Source organism: Macaca thibetana, chromosome 11, assembly GCF_024542745.1.
Source record: "Macaca thibetana thibetana isolate TM-01 chromosome 11, ASM2454274v1, whole genome shotgun sequence".
Taxonomy (NCBI): Eukaryota; Metazoa; Chordata; class Mammalia; order Primates; family Cercopithecidae; genus Macaca; species Macaca thibetana.
Window position 1 is genome coordinate 7,282,835 of NC_065588.1, and position 25,587 is coordinate 7,308,421.

At 47.9% G+C, this 25,587-nt stretch overlaps 1 protein-coding gene and 1 non-coding gene across 2 annotated transcripts in view; one reads left to right on the plus strand and one right to left on the minus strand.

The window, feature by feature from the left end:
• Positions 1–557: 557 nt before the first annotated feature.
• Positions 558–25,587, minus strand: part of C1RL (complement C1r subcomponent like) — a 60,974-nt gene continuing 35,944 nt past the window's right edge. Inside the window, exons 2-8 of the mRNA XM_050747553.1 lie at positions 15,576–15,765; positions 14,748–14,976; positions 8,087–8,276; positions 6,204–6,329; positions 5,988–6,062; positions 1,250–3,450; positions 558–975 (exon numbers count right to left, since the gene is read on the minus strand). Coding sequence (XP_050603510.1) covers positions 2,678–3,450; positions 5,988–6,062; positions 6,204–6,329; positions 8,087–8,276; positions 14,748–14,976; positions 15,576–15,646 — 1,464 coding nt within the window. The 5' untranslated portion in view covers positions 15,647–15,765 and the 3' untranslated portion in view covers positions 558–975; positions 1,250–2,677. The remainder of the gene's footprint in view (positions 976–1,249; positions 3,451–5,987; positions 6,063–6,203; positions 6,330–8,086; positions 8,277–14,747; positions 14,977–15,575; positions 15,766–25,587) is intronic.
• Positions 25,282–25,391, plus strand: LOC126931968 (U6 spliceosomal RNA). Its single transcript, XR_007718063.1, has one exon. It is a non-coding gene; the product is annotated as a U6 spliceosomal RNA (small nuclear RNA).

A 25,587-nucleotide genomic window follows, 5' to 3' on the forward strand; every position in this document is an offset into this window, starting at 1 on the left:
TGCGTGTGTGTGTGTGTGTGTGTCTGTGTGTGTTTGCAGTATATGTTGATAATGGAGGCAGAGGGAACAGGTAAGGAGGTAAGTCTTAGCTGAAGCTCTTCCATCCATCCTAGGGATTCTCAGTTCTGCCTTGGCATTGTGCAACATGCTTGGAGAGCGGCAAACCTGGACGTCATTAGCTCAGTCCCAGCCCTGTCTCCACTCTGTCCAACCATTCGAAATAACATTTACTCACACATTTTTGTTATGTCCTTGACTTATACCAAGAAGGAAAAAAATGCATATGAATGTTGCTGCATCTGTTTTAAAAGAAGTATTGAGGACCTTGTCTGTTACAGTGTTTGTTCCTCTAAGGATTTGATTCTTGGGAAAAAGATTTCTCTCTTAAAGTGGTGGTAGGTTTTCCTCTGTGGACATGTCTCTATCGCTAGTTCATCCATCTCCATCATCTCTCTCTAACTTCTCTCTCTCTCTCTATCTCATTGTCTATATCTCTATCTCTAGACCTAGAGACAGCGATGGAGGTGTAGATATAGATCTAGACGTACATATGTAAATATAGGTGTATATATATATTTTTTTGCCTTGGTACGGAGAAACACATATCATTTTTTCAATCATAAAAAATTAGTAAAATAAAAATGTTTTATGCTAATTAAACAAAATTCAGCAAATAGAGAATAGTGGAAAACCAAACAGCAAAAATCTTATCAATAAAACCACCTTTGTTTGGTATTTTGAGAGAATTATTATTATATTTTTGGAGATGGGGTTTCACTATGTTGCTTAGGCTGACCTTGAACTCCTGGGCTCAAGTGATCCTCCTGTATCAGCCTACTAAGTGGGGGGGACGATAGGTGTGCATCGTCCTTTTGGGAATATTTTAAATAATCTCTTGTACTGTGTGTGGGTGTTAAAAACAGAAGTAACCACATGTATGTACAACTTCGAATCCTGCCATTTTTTTTAGAGATACTGTAATCCCAGCACTTTGGGAGGCCGAGGCGGGCGGATCACAAGGTCAGGAAATCGAGACCACAGTGAAACCCCGTCTCTACTAAAAATACAAAAAATTAGCCGGGCGCGGTGGCGGGCGCCTGTAGTCCCAGCTACTCAGGAGGCTGAGGCAGGAGAATGGCGGGAACCCGGGAGGCGGAGCTTGCAGTGAGCCGAGATCGCGCCACTGCACTCCAGCCTGGGCAACAGCGTGAGACTCCGTCTCAAAAAAAAAAAAAAAAAAAAAACAAACATTTAACCTTTGATCATAGTAGCAACGTGACTCTTGATGCTAACAAATTATCTGTCTCTCTTTTATTGTGTTTATTTTCTATTTCCATTGAATAGTTGTATTTTGTGTCTTTCACTGTAAATCACCTCCAATTATTTATTTATTTATTTATTTATTTATTTTTACTTTTATTTGTTTTAGACAGAGTCTTGCTCTGTCGCCAGGCTGGAGTGCAGTCGCACGATCTCGGCTCACTTCAACCTCCACCTTCTGAATTCACGCCATTCTCCTGCCTCAGCCTCCCAAGTAGCTGGGACTACAGGCGCCCACCACCACACCCAGCTAATTTTTGCATTTTTAGTAGAGATGGGGTTTCACTGTGTTGGCCAGGATGGTCTGGAGCTCCTCACCTTGTGATCTGCCCACCTCGGCCTCTGAAAGTGCTGGGATTACAGGCGTGAGCCACCGCGCCCGGCCCATCACCTCCAGTCTTTACTAAAAATTAAAGCGTTGGTCCTCTCAGGTGGAGCAGTTCCCTTGATGATGGAGGCACAGGTGGGGTGTCCGCGGGAACTTCAGTCCAGTGCTGGGCTCACCTGGCTTCTGCAGGAGATGGGGCCATCAGGAAAGTGTGAGCCAGAGGACGCCATTTTCACAGAAGCAGGAATTCCCAGGGAGGGACAATGGTCAGGATGTGGGGACTGAGTGACACAGCAGGTCAGAGGAGAGTTGAGAAGTATGGTGGCACACTGGGAAGAGCACAGTCTCCACAGTCACATACCAGCTGAGGGACTTGGGCAAGTCCTCTATCCCGTGAGCCTCAGTTTCCTCATCTGTCATACATGGATAACACATCCTTTGCAAATATGCTATGAGGATTCAGTGAAATAACAGGTGAAGCACCTGGCATATAGAGGACCTAAAATAAAAAAGGAGCTATTTCCATAATTGCATCTTGGAGCTGTAGAATAGCTTGAATTTGAAGGTCAACTAAAGGGTCTTAGGAACGTTTCAGAAATGCAATGCAATGAAAACCCCTTCCTCCACATTCTCATAGCGGGTGAGAAGGTGGCTCTTCCACAGGTGAGTATCAAAGCTGTGTCAACACACGAAGTAGGGGTTGGGGATTCTAAGGAATTCAAGGTGAAAGTTGCTGAGATGTACAGGCTTCTCTGGGCATGGTGCACGCGCACAGGGAGGTGGAGGGCGAGAAGCAGTGGTCTTTGGGACCTGCTTCCTGTCTGGGACGGTGCAGGCTTGCCGGGTGGGGGTTTCTCCTGCAGTGGCTTGGTGCAACAGTGATGTGAATAGGATTTCCCCGACTCCCCCACGCCCACCCCCCACCACTGCCCCCCCCCCCCCACTGCCCCAGGGTTCAGTCTCACTCCCAGCCCTCTCTTGGCTGGGGCCTGCCCTGTGCTGGTCAGTCACTGTCCAAGCACCCCAGGGTCAGTTCTTGCCGTTCATCACTCCCTTGATCCAGTCCACGTAGCTGAGCACTTTGGTGTAGAAGTCATACCCTTCGCCACACCCTATGCCCCAGGACACAATGCCCGTGGCCACCCAGTGATGGGCACGATCGTCCCATACCACATAGACGCTACCACTGTCCCCCTGGCAGACACTGTGCCGCTGCGTCTCGTCCCCAACACAGAACATATCGTCAGAAAACACCTCGGGCCTCTGTCTCTTTTGGAGCCAGGCCTCACAGGCCTCCCTGGGAGCTACAGGCAGCCTGGAGTATTTCAACTCAGTAGTTAGCCAGCCCATCTCCACGCCAAACCCACTGACGTAGCCCAGCAAGCCGCTGCGGTAGAGGGTCTCATTATCGGGCAGACAGACCGGGAGGATGTTGGGGCCCAGCGGGATGCTGTGCTGCAGCTCCAGGAGGGCGATGTCCCCGCTGAAGTTGTGGGACTCATTCTGACGGTAGTCGGGGTGCACAATGACACGGCGGACAGGGTGGTTCCCCAGTTTCAGCATCTCATCTATGGCTGTGTGGCCCAGGAACACATTCACGCTCCGGTTCTTCCTGAGAGAAACACTGTCCTTGGGGTAGATGGTGTGGGCAGCAGTGAGGATCCATCTGTCACCCAGCAGGGCCCCGCCCCCACGGCCATGGATACTGGTGAAGGCTTGCCAGGGGAAGTTGCCCAGCTTAGCTCTGGAAGAACGGAGGGTCGTCTGATTCTGGGCAATGGGGGTGACTGGCCGTCCGCAGACTGGGAGAGAGGAGGGGTAGGGGTGACAGTCAGCAGCTGCATCTAGGCACATTGATTGAAGACCTACTTCTCTGAAGTGCTGTGGTAGGGGATGCGTGAAGAGGCTCTGGGATAAGGACTCTTTTTTTTTTTGAGACCGAGTTTCGCTCTTGTTGCCCAGACTGGAGTGCAGTTGCGCGATCTCAGCTCACTGCAACCTCCGCCTCCCAGGCTCAAGCAATTCTCCTGCCTCAGTCTCCCGAGTAGCTGGGATTACCGGCACTGACCACCACACCCGGCTAATTTTTGTGTATTTTTATTAGAGATGGGGTTTCATCATGTGGGCCAGACTGGTCTGGAACTCCTGAACTCAAGTGATCCACCTGCCTCGGCCTCCCAAAGTGTAGGGATTACAGGCATGAGCCACCGTGCCCGGCCGGGATCAGGAGTCTTATACTGATGCAGACCCACAGTGTAGACCATGTGGGCAGACACGGGCAGGTAATCAACGCCAAGTGTACGGGGCACCCATCCTGCATGGGACTCAGGACAGTGGACTGAGGGTAGAGAGCAGAGATGAGCACATGTTTGGGGCTGGTTCTGCAGGGCTCTCCTTCCTGCCTCCTCAGAGGCATTAAAGCAATTCCTTTGGATCATCCTGGGCCCCCATGCTACAGGCAGAGTCTGTTTCAGTGCTTCCTGCCTCAGTTTTGTGTCACTTCCTCATTTGTAACATCTCCCACTACCACCTGCCCTCCAACCCATCCCCAAAGCACCATGAGCCTTCAGGCTACCCCTAGAGTGTTCTGTGGATCAGATTGGGTTAAGAAGGCAATGCTTTCATTCAAAAGTGTGGATCTCAAAAATGGTGGACTTGAACCCTCATGTATAGCTGGTGAGATGTAAAATGGTGCAAACTGCTGAAGACAGTTTGGTGGTTCCTCAAAAAGTTAAATAGAATTATTATGCAATCCAGCAAGTCTACTCCTAGGTATATACCCAAGAGATTTGGAAATATATGTTGATACAAAAACTTGTACACAAATGCTCATAGAAGCGTCATTCATAAAAGGCAAGAAATAGAGACAACCCAAATGTCCATCAGTTGAATGAATAAACAAAATGGTGTATCCATAGAAAGGAGTATTATTTGGCCATAAAAATGAAATACTGATGGATGCTATAACAGGAATGAACCTTGAAAACATTACGCTAAGTGAAAGAAGCCAGACAGAAACAGCCACATATTATATGATTCCACTGATACAAAATCCACAGAGGCAAATCCATAGAGACAGAAGATAGATTAGTGGTTGCCAGGGGTGGGGCAGGGGAGCGTTGGAGGTACTGGGCTTTTTTGAGGAGGGTGATGGAAATGTTCTGGAATTAGTGGTAGTGGTTTCACTACATTGTGAACACACTAAACATTACTGTATTGTACTGTTTAAAGTGGTTAAGGCTGGGCGCGGTGGCTCACCCCTGTAATCCCAGCACTTTGGGAGGCTGAGGCGGGTCGCTCACCTGAGGTCAGGAGTTGTAGACCATCCTGGCCAACATGGTGAAACCCCGTCTCTACTAAAAATACAAAAAAAAAAAAAAAAAATGAGCTGGGCATAGTGGCAGATGCCTGTAATCCCAGCTACTCAGGAGGCTGAGGCAGGAGAATCACTTGAACCCAGGAGGTGGAGGTTGCAGTGAGCCAAGATTGCGCCACTGCACTGCAGCCTGGGCAACAAGAGGGAAACTCCATCTCAAAAAAAAAAAAAAAAGTGGTTAAAATGGTAAATTTTGTGCAATGTGAATTTTAAAAATTAACTTTTAATTTTTTCTTGGCAACTACAGATTTTGAGAAGTTCTGTAATTTTATTTTTTTTTTTGAGACGGAGTCTTGCTCTGTTGCCCAGGCTGAAATGCAGCGGCACGATCTCAGCTCACTGAAACCTCCACCTTCTGGGTTCAAGCGATTCTCATGCCTCAGCCTCCTAAGTAGCTGGGATTATAGGCACACACCATCATGCTAATTTTTTGTATTTTTTTTAGTAGAAACGGGTTCTTGCCACGTTGGCCAGGCTGGTCTGGAACTCCTGATCTCAGGTGATTCACCCGCCTCGGCCTCCCAAAGGCTGGGATAACAGGCATGAGCCACTGCACCCAGCCGTGAATTTTATCTCAATAAATTTTTAAAAAAATGGTTGACTTTCTGGCACTGTGGCATCTAGGTAGGGAGATGTTTTAGGAATAGAGAGCCTGTCAGTAGATCCTTAAAACATATGGCACAAAAAGGGTTTTCTCTTACTTCAGCTTGTTGGTTTCTCTTCCTCCTTTTCTAGTCCATCTTATTAACTTCCTTCATGCTTTTCCTCAGATATATCTTGACCTCTGAAGAATAAGGAACAAGCCTCTTCTTTTCTGGGCCTTGTTGATTGCCCTGTTCTTCCTCACCTTCTGCTTCTTATCTTCCTTTCTATTCTAAGGCTTTCCTTTAACCCCTGTGTCCCGTAGGTCCCAGTTGCAGCTGCGACTTGTTGGGGGAATGGTGCTGGCAGGTGGCTACTCACCAGGCATACACTGAAGAACCTCCTCCCCATCCTGTCTGTCCTTCCAGGTCCCTGGGTTTGTGCCGGTGAGTGTCCCTGAGGCGCAAAATGAGGAGAGGCAAAGAAATAGGCTCAGAGTTGAAGCTGCTGGCGAACAAACCAGGCGCTCAGAGGCTGTCAGGCGTTTGGGTGGGAGTGAGGCGGATGGAAGCCACCCCTGAGCAGGTGGGGACTCACCTGCCACCGCGGCCTGATAATAGGGCTCCTGGCAGTGGTTCTGGACCTTGGCGGGGTTGTCTCCAGGTGCGCTGATGGCCTCAGAGCCCCTGCTGGCCTCGCTGATGGGCTGACTATAGTTCACAGCTATAGGAAAACAGCACCTAGCACAGATTTGCCAACTGGCAACCCAGGGGCTGATTCTGGCCCATGGCTATACTTGGTTTGACTTGCACAGTGATTTATTTTTTATTTTTACTTTTAGTTTTTTAAAAACATTTGAGTTAGTTTTCCCTGATCAGACTGTCAACACTCAAAGAGTTTGAAGGTAAGTGTGACAAGCAGGGTGGGCGAAACAGGCACTCCATATATGTTTGGTAGGTATGTAAATTAGCAAAACATTTTTGGAGAAAATTTTAGCAATATCAAAATTTAAAATGCAAATTTTTTTTAACCTACTACTCCATTTCTAAAAATTTAGTCTAAAGATATTCTCACACATGCGCTCAAAGACATAAATGCAAGGATATGCACAGTAGCACCGTGTGTGGCAGCAAAGTATCTATCAGGAGGGCTGATCAAATACGTTATGACACATCAGTCAAGGGGATTTTATGTGGTCAATAAAAATCATGAGTTCGCCGGTGCGGTGGCTCACGCCTGTAATCCTAGCACTTTGGGAGCCTGAAGCAGGCAGATCACCTGAGGTCAGGAGTTTGACACCTGGCCAACATGGTGAAACCATTACTAAAAATGCAAAAATTAGCTGGGTATAGTGGCATACCTATAATCCCAGCTACTCAGGAGGCTGAGGCAGGAGAATCACTTGAACCTAGGAGGCGGAGGTTGCAATGAGCAGAGATTGTGCCACTGCACTCCAGCCTGGGTGACAGAGCGAGACTCTGTCCCAAATAAATAAATAAATAAATAAATAAAAAATAAATGAGTTAATGCTGACCATATGGAATGGGATGATCTTTAAGATATATTATTCAGTGGGAAAATGCCAAGTTCAGAACACTTACAACACAGAAACACACAATTTATCCTCTTCCTAGGAAGAATATCTAGGAAATGGAGAACACAGCTGTTTCTGGGGAGGGCAGCTAGGAGTTAAGAGCCAGAGATAGAGGAAGACTTACTTTTTAGCATACTTAAAAAAATGATATTTTATCATGTGCACCCTTCCTTCCCTCCCTTCCTCCCTCCCTCCTTCCCAGCCTCCTTTCCTTCCCTTCCTTCTTTCCTTCCTTCCTCCCTCCCTCCCTCCCTCCCTTTATTTCTCCCTCTCTTTCTCTCTTTCTTTCTTCCTGTCTCACTATGTCTCCCAGGCTGGAGTGCAGTGGCATGATTATGGCTGACTGCAGCCTCAAACTCCCTGGCTCAAGCAATCCTCCCCCTCTGTCCCTGAGTAGCTGGTATTACAGGTGTGCACCACCACGCCTGGCTAATTCTTAATTTTTTTGTGGAAACGGGGTCTCACTATGTTGCCCAGGCTGGTCTCCAACTACTGACCTCAAGCAATCTTCCAGCCTTGGCCTTAAAGTGCTGGGATTACAGGCATGAACCACTGCCTCCAGCCAGTATTTATCTTTCAAAACCAATCTGAGTCATCATTTGAAAATTTATAATTTTACTTAAAAACCCGGATTTTTGGCATCTCTTTAAAAGTGAGATGATCTGCAAACACCGGGCCTATAAATCTGTGCGGAAACCACCACTGGGGCTGGGCAATGGCTGTCTCTTAATAGGGTTGCTTGCCAGCAGGGGCAGGGCTGGGGTCCAGCCCAGGTGTCCCTGAGTCACCTCAGCTGTCACTCAAGCTTCCACTTAAGGCTTGAAGATACCAGGGTCATGGCTGGGGACAGAGGCTCCCTCCCTGCACCCCCAGGAGGGACACTCACCCACGGTTTGGTAGAGGGCCAGGAAGCCCTTGTGGAGGTGGACGGTCTTGTTCTCCGAGGAAGGCTGTGTGCGGAAGGTCAGCCGCAAACTCCTCCCTGAGGATACAAACTCCCTCTGACCGGGGGGCCTGCCCAGAGGGGCGTCTTGCTGACCACAGAACTGGCTTGGATCCGACCCGCTGGCTGAGATCTGAAAGCAGGAGGAGGAGTGAGGCTGCAGATAGGTGTGGGGTGAACCTGTGCTGCTGCCATCACAGGGGCACATCCTCGGTGTGACTCCAGCCCCATCTAGACGGGCCGTGCCCCTCTGGGGCTCAGAAGGCACCTCACAGAGGCTTCCTCAACTAGCTTCTGGTTCCATTATTGACTCCTGAGTTTCTTCCAGACATGACCGCATACTATAATGTTTCTTTAGCCTACCATAATTATTTCATACAACCCATTATATTTTCCTTCTTTTAAGAAGTTCCTTGGGAACCCCAGGGTTCCCATAAGAGTTGCTGGATTATAAACTCTAAGAAGTCAAGGACTAGTTCTGTCTTTTTCACCACTGAGTTCCTGGTGCTCAACGTGGTACCTATAGCACCACAGCTTTGACTCAAATGAACATAGGCATAAGCCCCTGCCATCCAGCTTCTCCTCCATCCCCAAGCCCCATCCCATCACCTTCCACTTCTCTGAGTAACTTTCTCTGGCCAACATCTGTGAAGCAGTAAGACCCTCTGCAGAGACTGAGCCTCTGGGGTCCCTGCCTTTTCCTGCTTTCCTTCTTTTGGGGTGCCCCTCCTCTTACCCCATGCACTTTGTAAACGAAGCTCTCACAATGTATGAAAGCCTAAGGACACAGGTGTCCACAGTCCAGGTGCACTGGATGGTATTGCTTCACCTGGCAGGTTGTCTCTGTTTCAATGCCCTTTGACTGTCTCACCTCTGCTCAAATCCCTTCCTGTGGGTTCCTCAACTCAAGGAAAGGGCGGCTTGGAGGGAGTTCCTGGGCCATGCTTCCTGCTTCATCTCTGTTCCAGGTACACAGCTCACTGCTTGGCTCATTTTAGTTCTGGTTTTCATACTGATCTATATATCCCAGGTTTTTGCTAGCTCTCCATTCCCTCATTCTCCACAAGTCCCAAATTCATTCAAGACTTCATCCAGACCATGTCATTATGATCAGAGTAACTGGGTAAAAGTTGCGATGAAGAAAATTTCCAAATCGCCCCAAATACCTTGCTCAGACAAATCCCAGTACTGGTCTTTTGCTTAGAATATCAACAAATGTAACTCCTGGCATTTAAGAGGCCTGCCTTTTGAGGAAGAAGCAATTTGATATAGGAAATGGTGCTCAACTGCTCTACTTGGTTGTAAAACCCTCCAGTTTTCCTTTTGCTCTTTTCCCTGAATTGTTAGCTAAATACAATTGCTTAGGATTCTAACTGGGAAAGTAGAGTGGACACAGGACGGAGTCCTAACACCCTTAAATTCTAGACTTTGCTACTAACTCCATGTGCGAAATGGGGAGTTTCTGAAGCACCCAAGATCTCAGTTTCCTCTCCTATGTAATGGTCTGTGTGGCCTCTTCCAGCATGTTCTATGGCATCTTCCAGAGTCCACACTAAGAGCAGTGGTGAGGATGGATACTCAATACCTGCTCCTTCAAAATTCATTCTGCTGTGTGTCCCGCACACACATAAGCTTGCATTTGATTCACTCTTTCACTTATTCCTTTAACACATGCACTGAGTGTGTACTATGTGTAATACACTGTGCTAGGTGCTGGGGACACAGATATGACAAAGGCACAGTTCTACTCCTGAGGAGCAGTGGCTGAGGACACTGACAAGTAAAAAATAAACTAGATTATAGTGTGCTGAATTCTGCATTTGAGGGGTGTGTGTGTGTGACTTACTCTGGGAGGAATCCTATTTCTGATCTTGAAGTTTCTCAATGACAAGAAAAGAGGCCAGGATTAAAAATCTCTGTGATTTAAGAGGAACGGGACTCATGGTAGGTGCTCAACAGACACAGGCTGAATTGAGCAAAGTATCATCCCTTCTGGTTAAGTCTGAAGCAATAAATGCACGCACGTATCTCCTCTCCCACCTCAAACCCCAGTCATATGACAGCAAAGGGATAAAATGGTACATATAACCAAGGACAAAAAAGGGAGAGAGAGGATGACAGCAGATGAACACACTTTGGAAGATGGAGTGGAGACGCAAGTGATATAACTTGAGTTTGCAATGACGGGAGCCAACATAAAGCAAGCAGGTTCTCATCACAGAACCAGGGTAAGTTTTAAAAATTGGGGCAATCAAGATAGGGATGAGGGAAGGACTGGCACAGGGATGGCAGACGGGAAGCCTGTGAGGGAGACTACAGAATCCTAGAATCTCTGTGCACCCAGGCAACTCCCTCGGGCCCACCCTGGAACAGGGCATGAGCTTAACGAGAAACCCTGGACTTGAGGCCCCATGGCACACTTGACAGAGGGGGCGAAGGTCAGTGCAGCAGGTCCATGAATAACATTGTTGTTTCATTATGACACTGATGAGAAAAAATATCGGCTCCTGTCTGGGGCCACTGTCTGGGTGAAGTTTGCACATTCTTCCCAGGTCTTCAGTGGTTTTCTTCAGGTCCTCTGGTTTCCTCCCACATCCCAAGCTGTGCCTGTTGGGTGACCTGGCATGTCCCCACGGCCCCAGTGTGAGTGAGTATGAATGTGTGTGAGTGCGTCCTGAAACAGGATGCTGTCCTGTCCAGCACTGATTCCTGCCTTGCATCCTGAACTGCTGGACCAGGCGGTGGCCACCCGTGACCCCAAACTGGAATAACTGGGTAAATAATCTTACTCATTTTTTTTTTTTTTTTTTTTTTTTTTTGAGACGGAGTCTGGCTCTGTCGCCCGGGCTGGAGTGCAGTGGCCAGATCTCAGCTCACTGCAAGCTCCGCCCCCCGGGTTTATGCCATTCTCCTGCCTCAGCCTCCCGAGTAGCTGGGACTACAGGCGCCCGCCGCCTCGCCCGGCTAGTTTTTTGTATTTTTTAGTAGAGACGGGGTTTCACCGTGTTCGCCAGGATGGTCTCGATCTCCTGACCTTGTGATCCGCCCGTCTCGGCCTCCCAAAGTGCTGGGATTACAGGCTTGAGCCACCGCGCCCAGCCAATCTTACTCATTTTTATTAAGCTTTCTTACATGTAGGCATAGTTCACATGTATTTCAATATTTAATATTAGAAGTGTTTGGGGTCTTTATTTAGGTGTTTGGTGATGTTTCTGTGATCAGTAATTGCTGCAGGTACTTCACTCTTGTCTATATCAATGGCCAAATTGGTTTCATTCTATGTTGTTTCTCTTAAAGTCATACTTGCCAAGAACCTATGGATGATATTAAGTGAGGACTCACTGAACCAAAAACAGAAGGATTAAGTGAAAGTCTACCTGCCAAACAGTGAGCTGCAGCTCCCTCCACCAGGCCCTTCTCTCAGCTTGTTGACCAGAATGCTAGGGTCCCTGAGCTGGAGACTGCAGGAGTTCTCTCAGGGGAAAATGGCTGTCCCCAAATAAAATGCTTTTACATCCTGACAGTTGGGAGGCCCCCAATGGCACATCTAGGTCACCCTGTTGATAACCCTATTTTCAAACCTATCATTTGACAAATTTTTAGCTATCTACACAGAACTTCCAATTAGTATTTTAGTGCTCCACTCTTTTTTTTTTTTTTCCTTGAGACAGAGACTCACTCTGCCCCCCAGGCTGTAGTGCAGTGGCCTGATCTCGGCTTACTACAACCTCTGCCTCCCGGGTTCAAGTGATTCTTACGCCTCAGCCTCCCAAGTAGCTGGGATTACAGGCGTACACCACCATGCCTGGCAAATTTTTGTGTTTTTAGTAGAGACGGGGTTTCATCATGTTGGCCAGGCTGGTCTCAAACTCCTGGCCTCAGGTGATCTGCCTGCCTTGGCCTGCCAAAGTGCTGGGATTACAGATGTGAATCACCACGCCGGGCCTTAAATATGAATGGACAGCCAAGTACTATCAGACATTGTAGGAAAGTCTCTAACACAAAAAGCAGAGACCAAAACAAACAAATGGCAAAAAGGAACTTGGATGAAACAGACCTACTATAGATAACAGAAGAAACATTTAAAAATAATCCCAAAGGAGGGAAAGGAGTTGATATTGCATCAATGAAACAAGAACAATACTCTATAAAAAGGCACATGTAGAAAATTAGAATGAATCCTTAGAAATGAAATAGTATGTCAGTGGAAAGAAACCATTAACTAAAAGGTTGGGATTTAAAGATGAGGAAATTTCCCAGAAAGTGGAACTAAAGAGATGGTAAATAGAACAAAACAGATAACAAAGCTAGAGAATCAATCTAGAACATACGACAGCTGAATTACAGGAGAAAGAGAAAATAAAGAAATGAGATGTCTAGAAATTATTTAAAAAATAGCACAAGAACATTCCTAGAATTGAAGGACTAGATTAAAAGCGGCTCTATATTAAAAGAAACCTGTACAATGCGTGAAAAACCACGTGTATCAAGGGACATCATAATGAAAGTCCAGAATACTGGTAATAAGGAAAATATTCCAAAAGTTCTAGAGAGAGAAAACAAAGGATTAGGAATGATAAGGGCATCAAACTTTTTAACAAAGTCTAGACCTAGAAGACAATATCATCAACATTCTAGAAAAAAAGGTGTCCAATCTAGAATGCTATACCCAGATCAACTATCCATCCGCTGTGAGCATAGAACTGAGACATTTAGATACATGTAAGATCCTCTAAAATTCATTCTAAAATACTCTTTCTAAGGAAGCCACTGGTGAAGGTGCTCCTCCAAAATGGGAGAGTAAACCAAAAACGAGAAAGGTATGGGATTCAGGTTCAGCACAGGACAGGTAAAGGAAATCCCCAGGAAGAGGGAGAAGGGAACTCCCAGAATGTGTGATGGCTTAAAGAGCAAAGAACTCAGGCTGTGAAAATAAACCATCGAGAGATCTTCAGGAGGGATGTCACCAATTAAAACGAGGACCAATAGACTGAAATTTGTGCTTGAGTATTTCAGAAGAAGATTTACACTCCTGGCTAAGAGTCTGGTGAGATTAGTTACAGAGACAACTAAGCAAACTAAAAAGCAAAACAAAAACAAACACCCCCCACCAAAAAACAAAACAAAACAAAACAAAACAAAAAACCTCCATGTAACTATCGACTCCTAAATTATTTTATGCCATGTGCTCAGATGCAAATATTTTATAGTCATAATAATGTAAATAATGAATAAAGAGTTAACTAAAAATGATAATATATGTAAACTGGCAGAATGGGGAGGGGAAATGTGGGTGGTGAAGACTGAAGACAGATAAAGCTAGTCCTTATCTTCTATACTGTAGTTGAATGTTAATAGAAAATACGTAAAAATGAAAGATAAATAAGCATGTTATTTATCATATGAAGTTAAAGACCAGATGAAACAGCTACATGAATTGGAAAATGACTGCTCCCAAGGAGCAGCTCTCAGGGGTGGGGAGGAACAGCTTGGAGACTGTTGCTATGCATAAGCCTTTTTAAAAAACTTTTATTTTTTTTGGAGACAGGGTCTCACTCTGTCACCCAGGCTGGAGTACAGTGTCATGATCAGAGCTCACTGAAGCCTCTACCTCCCAGGCACAAGTGACCCTCTCACTTCAGCATCTTTTGTAGCTGGGACCACAGGTGCGTGCCACCACACTTGGCTAATTTTTAAATGTTTTTGTAGAGATGGGGTCTTGCTATGTTGCCCAGGCTGGTCTCAAATTCCTGGGCTCAAGTGATCCTTTCGCCTCAGCCTCCCAAAGTGCTGGGACTACAGACATGAGCTACTGCGCCCAGGCTTAGAAAACTTTAATTAAAAAAAAAAAGTGTTACAACTATTATGTATCTATAATAATTAAAAATTTTAAAATTAAAAAATAAAGTTCAAAAGTTTATATGTGTGTCATTTTGATATAAATAAAATTTAAATCAAAAGATAATGTGCTCTTTTTATTTTTATTTATTATTTATTTATTTTTGAGATGGGGTCTTGCTATATTGCTTAGGCTGGCTTTGAACTCCTGGGCTCCAGCCCTCTGATCCTCCAGCCTGTCTCCTGAGTATACTGCTGGGACTACAGGCCTGCATCACTCCATCAAGCACTGTTTCTAAAATGTCCTTATTCTCAATAAGGCTTTGGTGTTAGAAGTTTTGTGACAGCTCTTCTAAGGTAAGTGTGAACGGTGACTTAATCTTTTGTTATTATTTGTGCCCAGCTTCCTCACCTGATAGAGCAGGCACTCAACAAATACATGATGATATATTTTTAACAACCAATGTGTGCGTGCCTCACCCTGGCTCCATAGATTTGCAAGATTTGTGTGTCCCTTCATAAGTCTTCCAAATGCAGGGCCTGCTTGCTGCCCTCTTTGCTCGCTGGGGCCCAGACGGCAGCCCTGGAGGCGCTGCTGGGAGGTTGTGTCCTGGGGTCCACCACTGCTGCCCGGTAAGCCAAGCCCGACTGTCCCTACATGGAAAATTCCTCCTCCAGATGGGTGATTCAGGGCACCGCCACTTCCCACGACCCCGGGAGTCTCCCTGGCCACAGTCCTGGCGGGACCCCCCCATGCCCAGCTCACTGTGACAGAGTCCCCTGCACAGTCCTGGGACGGCTCCAGGTCGAAGTCCTGGAAGACGAGCCTCACAGCAAAGCCCTCTGGAGCCTTGATGTCCGCGCTGCTCTCATGGCCTTTGCGATACGGCTCTGGGTACCCGGGGGATGTCAGCTGCTGGGGTAGCTCTTGGGCCAAAAGGATGGAGCCCCCGGTGGGGCAAGCCTGGAGGATTCCCCAGAGGAGCAGCCACCACCTGTGAGTAGGGGGGAGGGCAAGGTGGGACCGCGCAGCTGTGGCCGGAAGCCTGTGGGTGTGGGAGGAGCGGGGGAGCCGCGCTAGGACTGAGAGGCCTGGCAAGGCCGGGTCAGAAGCGGTGGCCTCACCCTTGAGGCCCGGGCACTTCCCGTCTCCTCCCTTCCTCCCCTTCCTCACCCCATCCCTACAGCCTCCCGTGCAGCCTGAGCTCTAGGATTGTCGGTTTTCCCTCCTCCGAAGACATCACCTTTGCTCATCTCCCAGGAGAGTCTCATCCAAAGGAGGGGGTGCTTTCTGCTTCAGCAGATCCCACCCCATCCTGGGATCCGAGGGAGCAATGGTGGGGCGAGTGAGGGTCTGCCGCAAACACCCACCGACCACCCCCACGGAAGGTGCTACAGGCCACAGGCAAATTTCAGTTTCCCCATGGAATATGTGCTGTGCTGCTGCTGCTGCTGCTGGTGGTGTGTGTGTGTGGGGTGTGTGTGTGTGTGGGTGGGTGGTAGGGTGGGGGGAGGGGAGGGTTTGCGGCCACACACCCTCCCATCCCTCTCCCTCCCGTCCTCTTCCCTCCTCGTCTGCCGAGAACACACTCACATTGCGCCTGGACAGCCTGTGGAGTGAGGCCTTCTCCAGAGATATTTCCCCCACACTCTGGGTCCAGGCATCTGGAACTGGACATCTGGGACCTGCGAGAGAACTGGCCCAGGCTAGGGAACAAAAGGTGAAGGCCGGTGGGGGAGGAGGAAGTTCCTGGAAGTGTTGAGCAACTCCTCAGTTCCCCTTCTCCAATTCTCCGGGCGGAGCGCCACCTGCCGTCGGACTCAGGAACAGCGGGCCGGCCGCAGCTTAGGGGAAAAGTCCCAAAACCTCGCTGGCCCTCAGAGGTCAGGGTGACAGGACACTGACTCAACCCTTTTGTACTATTTAACACTGATTTTTGCCACGTGTGTAGGATGACTCCTTGTGAGTTATGGCTGCTGCCTTCACTCAGCCATGTCTCTTCCTCCCCGACCTTTCCCTTCACCGACATACCTGGGGAGCCTCCCTCTTGTGGAATTGAAGTTTGTGATCCTTGAACTTGAGCTTTCTCTTCCTTTCCCTCCTCACCAAGCAGGGGTGGGGGACATGCGCTTAGGTGGCCTTTTGAATCCTACCCACAACCTCTGCAGGCTGCTCGTCCAGCATGGTCATGGCTGGGGTCGAGCCCAGGTGTCCCTCAGTCCCTAGGCCCAGTCATCACTCAAGCCGTCACTGAAGCTTCTTTAGGCAGTCACTAGAGCCCGTGGCTGCTCTCACCGCTCCCCGAGGAAGGACATCCACCCACAACTTGGTAGAAGGCCAGAAGGCCCTTGTGGAGGTGGATGGTCCTGTCCTCAGAGAAGGCAGGTGTGTGGAAGGCCTTACACTGTACACACACACATGCACACACACACACACACACACACACACCCCTCTCAGAGAAGAATCTATTGCTTCCTCCATTTTGCATATAGTAATATGGCAGCAAGTTACAGACCTAAACAGGATATGCTCTGCATCTTTGGTTTTTCTAGGCTAGAGAGATTTAGGAGAGCCACAGTCCATGGCTACAAGGAGATGATAAGAGAGTGATGGCCAGGACAGATACAATTTCTCAGGTACAGCCTTGAGCTCAAGCCTGCCTGTCTGCCACATCCCAACCCCAAACACACCTGGGGATGATCTCCTATGCCCGTCTTTTGAGGAGTGGGCCCCTCTGACTAGGACTTCTTTCCTCCGGTGAGATCACTGAAACCTGCTCTCTCATAGAACTCTTAGGGTCACCTGGAGCACCTTGGGAGCCAGAGATGCAGCCAAAGAGTGAACAATGGTACCAATCCCAAGACCCATGTGTTAGGAAGAAACCAGCCAAGACTCAGATCAGGACTGGGGAATCTACCTCTCGTCTCCCTTCAGAGCATTATTTCCTTGTTTGCTAAGAGGGGCAGGAGCTGGAAAACCCAGCTAGCCCATCTGAGAAGACTTTCTTGGAGATGAGCTGGAGGAAGGAGGAGTAAGGCCTTGGAAGGAAACTCCAGGACAGGTAGGATGACTGACTGTTTTGATTTGCATGGGACTAACGGGTTTCCCAGGACATGAGGCTTTCAGTTTTAAAATGAGAGAAGTTCTGGGCAAGCCAGGACTGGTGGTCACCCTAAATGGATAGGGGCAAAAGTGCTAGAGTGAGGCTGGGTGGGAAAGAGGACAGAGAGCCAAGAGGGTGGAGAGGCAGTGACGCACCGGCAGCCCCAGGTGACTGGGCAGTCCAGGGCCTGGATGTGGTCCCTGTTTGGGGTAATCCAGCACTCTGAATATGAGGGCCCACCTTGGTCTCACCTAGGTGGTGTGTGTGGCTGCAGTGTGAGTTAGGGTCAAGGACAAGGGGACGAATGGCCAGTGATGTGGGACTGGAGAAGGAGCTGATGGCTCTGTACATAGCTGGTCACTGCAGGCTGCTGTGGGCCAGGGTTGAGCTGTGCCCTGCTGGGTTTTCAGCACCACCTCCCCTACATGGGACCTCGTCTCTAACTGGCAGAGTAGTCAATTAAAAAAAGGGCATGCCATGGCACGTCATGGTCAAACTGCTAAAAGCCGAAGACAAAGAGAAAATCTTTTCTTTTTTTCAATCTCATCCTAAAGACTATACACAACAATATTTTCAATATCACTGTTTTCTCATCAAAAGCAATATAGACCAGAAGACAGTGGAATAGCTCTAAAATGTTGAAGAAAAAAAAATGTCAACTCAGAATTATTTTTCTAGTGGAAGTATTCTTCCAGAATGAAGATGAAATAAAGCTATTTTCAGATAAAAGAAAACAGAGATTCTTGTCACCAGCAGACCTCCACTATGAGAAGCGCTAAAGAAAGTTCTTTAGGACGGGCACGATAGCTCATGCCTATAATCCCAGCATTTTGGGAGGCCAAGGTGGGAGGATTGCTTAAGCTTGGAAAATGGAGGCTGTAGTGAGCCATGATGGTGCCACTGCACTCCAGCTTGGGTGACAGAATGAGATCCTGTCTCAAGAAAAGAGTTCCTTAGAGGGAAGGAAAATGAAACCAGATGGAAGAGCAGAGCTGCATGCTGGAATAAAAAGAATGGTAAATTTGAAGGTAAATACAAAATACAATTTTCTTTTTAATGTCTTTAAAATATGTAAAACTGTTCCAGGCAAAAATGATAACATTGTATTGTGAGGTTTATAACATAGGTAGCTGTAACATATATGAAGGCTATAGTATAAAGGAGTCCCCAACCCCTGGGCCACGGACCGGTATTGGAGGTAAGTGGCGGGTGAGCAAGGAAGCTTCATTTGTATTTACAGCTGCTTCCCATCACTCCCATTACCACCTGAGCTCCGTCTTCTGTCAGAGCATTGGCGGCATTAGATTCTCATAGAAGCATGAACCCTATTGTGAACTATGCATGTGAGGGATCTAGGTTGCGTGCTGCTTATGAGAATCTAATGCCTAATGATCTGTCACTGTCTCCCATCACCCCTAGATGGGACTGTCTAGTTGCAAGAAAGCAAGCTCAGGGCTCCCAATGATTCCACATTATGGTGAGTTGTATAATTATTAATATTTCATTATATATTACAATAACAATAATAATAGCAAGAAAACATGTGATAAATGTAATGTGCTTGAATCATCCTGAAACCATCTCCCTCTGGCCCCCATCCCTGGTTTGTGGAAAAATTGTCTTCCATGAAACCAGTCCCTTGTGCCGAAAAGGGTGGGGACTGCTGGTATAGAGGACAAGGGGGTGGACTCATGGTTACAAGTTTCCTTCATTTCACACGAAGTGGTACAATAGGAACTGAGAAAACTGAAGAGTTCAGGATGCAGATGAATTCCCAGAGCAGTGGGTCTCCACCTGTGGTCTGGGAAGACACACAGTTCCTAAGATCCTTTCACGGGGTCTGTGAGGTAACAAAATGACTTTCATAAAAATACTCAGATGTTGTTTGCTTTTTTCCCTCATTCTGTCATGGTATACGGTGGATTTACAGAGGCCACATGATGTGCAATCCGTGGTAACGAGCGGGATGCATGCTTGTGTATCTTTGTGTTTTAAAATTTTCTCAATTTTTATTTCTAGTACAGTGACTATGAATAGATAAACCCTACATAAGCCAAAGCTCTCTGGGGTTCTCAATAATTTTTTAAGGGTATAAAGTTTGAGAACAGTTGCCCTAGGAGGACCACTAGTAGAAAAAAGGCAAAGAAGTATAGCTAAAAGGCCGATGTAGAAATGAAAATGGATGTCTGAATTTGGGGGGACTTGTTTCTAATAGGGTAACTTATTAGAAATCATCCTGGTCTGTCTAGGACTGAGGGTTTCCTAGGACATGAGGTTTTCAACACTAAAACCAGTTAAGTTCCCTGGCACACACCAGGACAGTCGGTCACCTTTTTTCTAACACTTCAATCATTTACTTCGGTTCCCTTTTCCTTACCCAAGTGTGAGTCCCTAAAGAACACAGGCCGCTTCTGCTCTATGTTAAGGCCCCCAGATGTAGGTAAGGGAGCTGGGATTCCTGGCATGCTAAGTAAAGGTAGCTACCAAATTGTAAGGATACCATGTTTACAAATGCAGAAAGCACCTGTGAGAAAAATCTAAAATAAGTGCTTCCTATTAGAGTATGGGGTTGCGGATGATTTAAACCATGTTGCTCTGTTTAGTAAAACTTCTGTAATATTATTTAATAACTTTAATAGTTACAAAATAAATGTATCTGAAATTATAATTGTGACCAGATGGTCCTTTCTGAGCCAGACAGGACTAGAGAATGACGGGATGGATCCTTTAATCGACATCTCTGATCCACATGATTAATGAAGAAGTTTTTGTCCTTAGATATAAACTTAGGCCACGCATGGGTCTTTCCAATGGTAGCTGGGCGAACAAGATTGGGGTGCTCCAGTGACGTTTTGGTTTTATTTTTTAAAATCATGTTGGTGCTGCCCCCTACTGTCCTGAAAGGGGAAGGGCAGGACAACAGAAAGTGCCTTGGGGCTTCCTGGCCAGGGAGTTTCTCTGCAGCCTTCATCAGCCCCCAGCATTTAGAGAGGAGCTTGCCCTCTCTTGGAATCCAAACAGCCACAGGAGAGCCCAGGCAGAGGAGGCTGGGGCAGCACGAGTCACTCCTGTCCACAGCTTCCCTGTCTTATCTCTAGATACCTTGCCGTGGGCTGGGACACGTGGGGGCTTTTGTGCCCAGCGCCAGGTGAGAAGGGAGATACAGGAGCCAGGTGAAGAGCAGCAGGGGTGATGAGGCGGCTGAGTCAGCCAGGCTGGGACCCCGTGCTTCTGTCTGGCATGGCCAGTGGAGATGTGGACAGCCCAGGGCAGAGGGGTGACCCTGATGGGTCACACTCCTCCACCCCCAAGTTATCTCAGGCTTACAAGTCAGGGCCTTAACTTCCATGCCTTATGGACACCTGGGCAGTGGCTAGTTCAACCCCAGTGAAGTGTCAGCAACTAGGTTTAGCCCTTAAGCCTATCCTCCCTACTCTGCCAGTATCTAAAATCTCAATCAACCATGCCCCTTCCCAGGTTAAAACTTTTCAATGACTGCGCCTCCTGATCCATGAGATGAAGCCCCAGCCACTCGTTTTGTCTCGGCAGGTTCTTCCTTCATAATCGGGCTCTGCATGACTTTCTGGCCCCGCTCTCCACTGCTCCCACCTCGCATGTGTGTTCCAGGCACAGTCATGATGCTATGGCTTCACAAACACGGTTGCATTTGCATGTGTGACTCCCGACCAATGCCATGTTCTTTAGTCATCAGCATAACATGCTGGTTAAAGGGTTGGGCTTGTGTGCCACACTCACCACGTTTAAACTCAGGCTCTACCATTTAAAAGTTTGGTGACCAAGGCCAGCTTACATAATTTCTCTGTGCCTCTAAACATCCTCATCTGAAGAACAAGGATGAGGACAACGGTACCCACACCCAGGGTTGTTGTGAGGGTTAAACGAGTTAACAACCAGAATTGCTTAGGGCAGTGCCTGTCATTTGGCGAACAATAAATATAATTAGGCAGAATGTAATAGCAAAATGGTTAGATCAGTGGTTCTAACCAGGAGCAGTTTTGCTCCCTAGGGGATATTTGATGCATCTAGAGATTTTTTTTCCCATTACTAGCATTTAGTGGGTAGAGGCCAGAGATGCTACTAAGCATCCTACAATGCACAAGGCAGTGCCTCCCACAACAAAATGTTATCTGACCCTGAATGTCAATAGCGGCGAGATTGAGAAACTGAGGGTTGGGTGGTCAGGCTCCAATCTGTTTGGGTCCAAATCCCATCTCTGTCTTTAATTTGATGTATAACCTTTGGCAAATTACTTAAAATTCTCTGTTCCTTAGTGTTCTTACCTGTAGAATGGTGACAATGACATGTGCTTGGGTTCTTGAGAAGGGTCAGTGCCCGGCATGTAGTAATCATACCTGGGATGCCGGCCATTTTTACTCACCTCTCTCCCCGTGTCCTCTCTCCTGCGAAGCCTTCTTTGACTCAGAGAAAATGACTTTCCCTGTGCTCGTGGACTCTTGATGCATGATAACCTCCTGCCCGTGTGTCTGTCTTTCCCACAGGGCTGTGGGCTCCTTGAGGGAGGAATTTTGTCCTGCAGGTTGTGGCAGCCCTAGGACTGAGCACATCTAGGTGTCCACCTGTGTCTGTGGGTGAGTTCTTGCGATGGGGCAGGGTGGAGAGTATGCACCAGGTTTTGGAGTTTTCAAGGTGTACAGGGAGGAAGAGAAGCAGGTGGTAGACAGGTGCGTCTGGGAGCTGGGATTGAGTAGAGATTGAGGGTCTGAACACGGCCCTTCCCCATTTACTATTCTCTAGTGAGAAGCCTGATCATTGCCATGTGACTGCTTGCTCACTGTTGGTACCTGGTTGTAGAGAGCAGCTCTGTGAGTGGAAGGAGAAGGATCCTGCCCTGGAGAGGGCCTGGCTGGTCCTCACCTGGGGTCTATCATTTGGTAACAGGGCTTCTGGAAGTGGTAGCAGATCTGGGCCTGGTGGGCATTTTGCTTCTCCTGGGTGGCAGCAGAAGTCTCTAGCTGGCAGACTGGGGACTGCCCAAAGGCTCTGACTCTTAGGAAGAGCACAGTGGAACAGAAGGCCCTTATACCACCTTCGCTGGTGTATTCGTCCATTCTCACACTGCTATACAGAGCTACCTGAGACTGGGTAATTCATGAAGAAAAGAAGTTTAATTGACTCACAGTTCTGCAGGCTTAACAGGAAGCATGACTGGGAGGCCTCAGGAAGCTTACAATCATGGCGGAAGGCGAAGGGGAAGCAAGGACCTTCTTCACATGGCAGCAGGAGAAAGAGAGAAGGCGGAAGTGCTACACGCTTTTAAACAACCAGATCTCAAGAGAATTCCATCGGGAGACAGCACTAGGGGGATGGCACTAAACCATTAGACACTGCCCCCATGATCCAATCACCTCCCACCAGGCCCCTCCTCCAACACTTGAGGATTACAATTACACATGAGATTTGGGTGGGGACATAGAGCCAAATCCTATCAGCGGGTGTCCTCCTTTTTCCAGGCTTTAGATTTGGCAAAACCTGATGGCATCTGCACAAAGCCTCCTTTCATCTGCATCTCTCCGTCTCACTCACCCTCTTTTCAGCAAAGAACCCTCTAGCTCTAGTTTCACTGGGGTGGTCCTGAGAGGGGTAGGGAAGACCCAGAGGCTCCTTACCCTGGGAGGTCAAACTGACCATCCAGGTTTGGCTCTTCCCTGCTGGTGTGTCTAGAACACCATCTTCCCCTTCTCGCTGTGGACTTCAGGGCCCTGCTGCTCTGTCCTCCACAGAACTTGTCAATCAACTTCCTACCAGCTAAGATCCGGTGCTGTCTGATATATCCTCCCTACGTCTGGTCACTCATGCCGTCTAATGGCGCAAGGCACATTGAGTTGTATTCTGATGTCTCTGTCCTTTTGAAGCCACAGAGTAAGGTCACACAACTGTGAAAGGAGCAGGGTACCATCTGAAGATGCTGGACATTCCTTTTAACAATTACCTAGGGGAGAGGCAGTCCTCAGACAGGACTCAGGTCCCTCAAAGAGGAAGAGAAGGGGGCAGCTGCCCGCCTCTGAACTTCACACTCTAGACTCGTGGAAGGGCAGACGCTGAGCTGTGGGTGCTGAGTGGTGTGGGCTTAGAGCTAGGATGGGAGGGCTGCGAGCACTGAGGGTGGAGTCATAGCTTTTTGTGGCTGGATACGTTTTTACTGCCCGAAGTCATCTATTGCCCCCACACCCCAACCCCATTCTTCTGCCCACTTAGTGAATATTGAGGCTATAATCAGGATGGGGTCATTGCAATGAAAATCAAGGTTAAGACTATGTTTCAGTTATCTGTCTGCTTGTAAAAAATCACCCCCACATTTTGTTTAAAACAGCGAGTATGTACTATTTCACACAGTTTCTGTGGGTCAGGAATCCAGAAGTGGCTGAGTTGGGTAGTTTAGGATCAGGGTCTCTCACAAGGCTTTGGTCCAGGTGCAGGTTGCAGTCCTCCGGAGGCAGGACTGGCGCTGGAGGTCTGCTTCCAGACGGTCACTCACATGGCTGTAGGCAGGAGGCCTCAGTTCCCTGCCACGTGGCCCTCCTTATAAGGACACTTGAGTGTCCTCGTGGCATAGCAGCTGGCTTTCCCCAGAGTGACCCAAGATGGAAAGAGCAAGGCAGAGGCTGCAGTGTCTTTTATAAGCCAGCCTTGGAAGTGACATAGCATCATTTCTGCCTTATTCCATTGGTCACACAGACAATCCTGGTACGATGTGGAAGGAGACATCACAAGGACAGGAATACTGGGAAGCGGGTATTGTTGGTGGCTGTCTCGGACGCTGGTTCTCATAGAAGTAGATGTATTATTTTAGTACAATACATGCAGACGATCAGCTGGCAGGATATTATTTTTGCTGGGTGTGCTTGTATTTCAGGTGCATTGACCCGAATCCAGAGTGCCTTTGGGGGCTCTGACCCTCTCCTCCTCCACCTTGAGATCTGTAGAGTCCTCTCGTTCATCCCACCCAAGAGCAGGACTGGACGGATCAAAGCATGGCTTACAGGAGGTCAACACAATAGCGGGTAGAGCTTTGGGAAGACAGCATAGGTTTCAAAAGAATCAAGAAGCTGTTGAAAAGAAGAGCAGATGGGCAGGGAAGACAAGTGCCAGATAGAATGCCCTTTGCAACCTAGGGGAGGCAGACCACAGTGTGCATCCCGACACTCGAAGACAAGGTCTCCACCAGCAGATTGCCCAACAGAACAAGTTCAGAGCCTGGAGATCCCAGTTCCAGATCTCCCACACCCTGTGGGCTCTGTGGGGTCTTTCGTCCTGAAACAAAGTCCTTTAGTAAAGGACTCTTTAAATTCACTCCATCTGTGCTTTGCTTGCCAATAGCAGGGCGTTTCTGTTATACACTGGACTATCCCTTCCTTCAATACGTTTATGGCTGAGGCTGCATTTGTGTCTCAGATAACCAAGGTGCGTATTACTCTCTGTTCTATTTCCCTTTTGTTTCCTTCAAGACTTTAATAAACCCTCATGCAAGAGGCCCACCTTGTCCCACCTGTGCTTCTCAGAAAAGACGGAGTGGTGGGAGACAGGCTGGGGTGGGGTTTTGCCACCTGGCTGCCCTTTCCCCTGTGGGTTCTTGCTCCAGTGAGGACCCAGCAGGATAAGCTTTAGTTGCATTAAGGGTGACAATAGTTTCCTTACAGCTGGGTCAAGGATATGAGCGAGCCTCTTCTGAAAACAGCCAGGAAGGGAGAGGAATCCAAGGGGAGGAGCAGGTGTGGAAGACAAGACAGAAGGTGGATCAGGACCAGGCCTGGGAGGGGGAACAGGCACACAGAAGTGAAAGAATTCACCTGAGGTTACACGACTCCTCGAGCGGTGTCTTTAGCTTTGCGTTGTGCCACCTGCCTGGGTCAAGGAAGATGCCACAGCTGTAGTTCTGTGCACAAAGAGGGAAAGGAAGATGCTGGCTCTCAGCAATTCTATAGAACAGAACATGGAGAGGCCACATGACAATAGGCACACACACCGTACATTGAAGAAGTGCATGCAAGCAGAATCGTGTGGGATATGCACACTTGCGTGGAAGAAAAACTGTTCTATTCACACTGAGGTAGACCCTCCATCTACGACTCGTCTGTAGGGCGGGGGTGTGGGTACAAACTGAGGCATGAATGGAGGGGAAACTGGAGCTCTGCTAGTGTAGAAAGATAATGGGATGTGCTCGCTTCAGCAGCACATATACTCAAATTGGAAGGATACAGAAAAGATTAGCATGGCCCCTGTGCAAGGATGACATGCAAATTCATGAGTGTTTTTAAAAAAATTTTAAAAGAAGAAGAAGAAGAGGAGGAGGAGGAGGAGGAAGAGGAAGAAGAAGAAAGATGGCGAGATATCCTGCAGGAACCAGGGGCAGGAGGGTGGAGGTCTCTCAAGAAGAGGGAAGCATGAGGAATCTCCAGCATAGGGTGAGGGCACTGGTTCCTGTATTCAGCTGTCATAGGGATGAGGGGAGCAGCTGGGAGG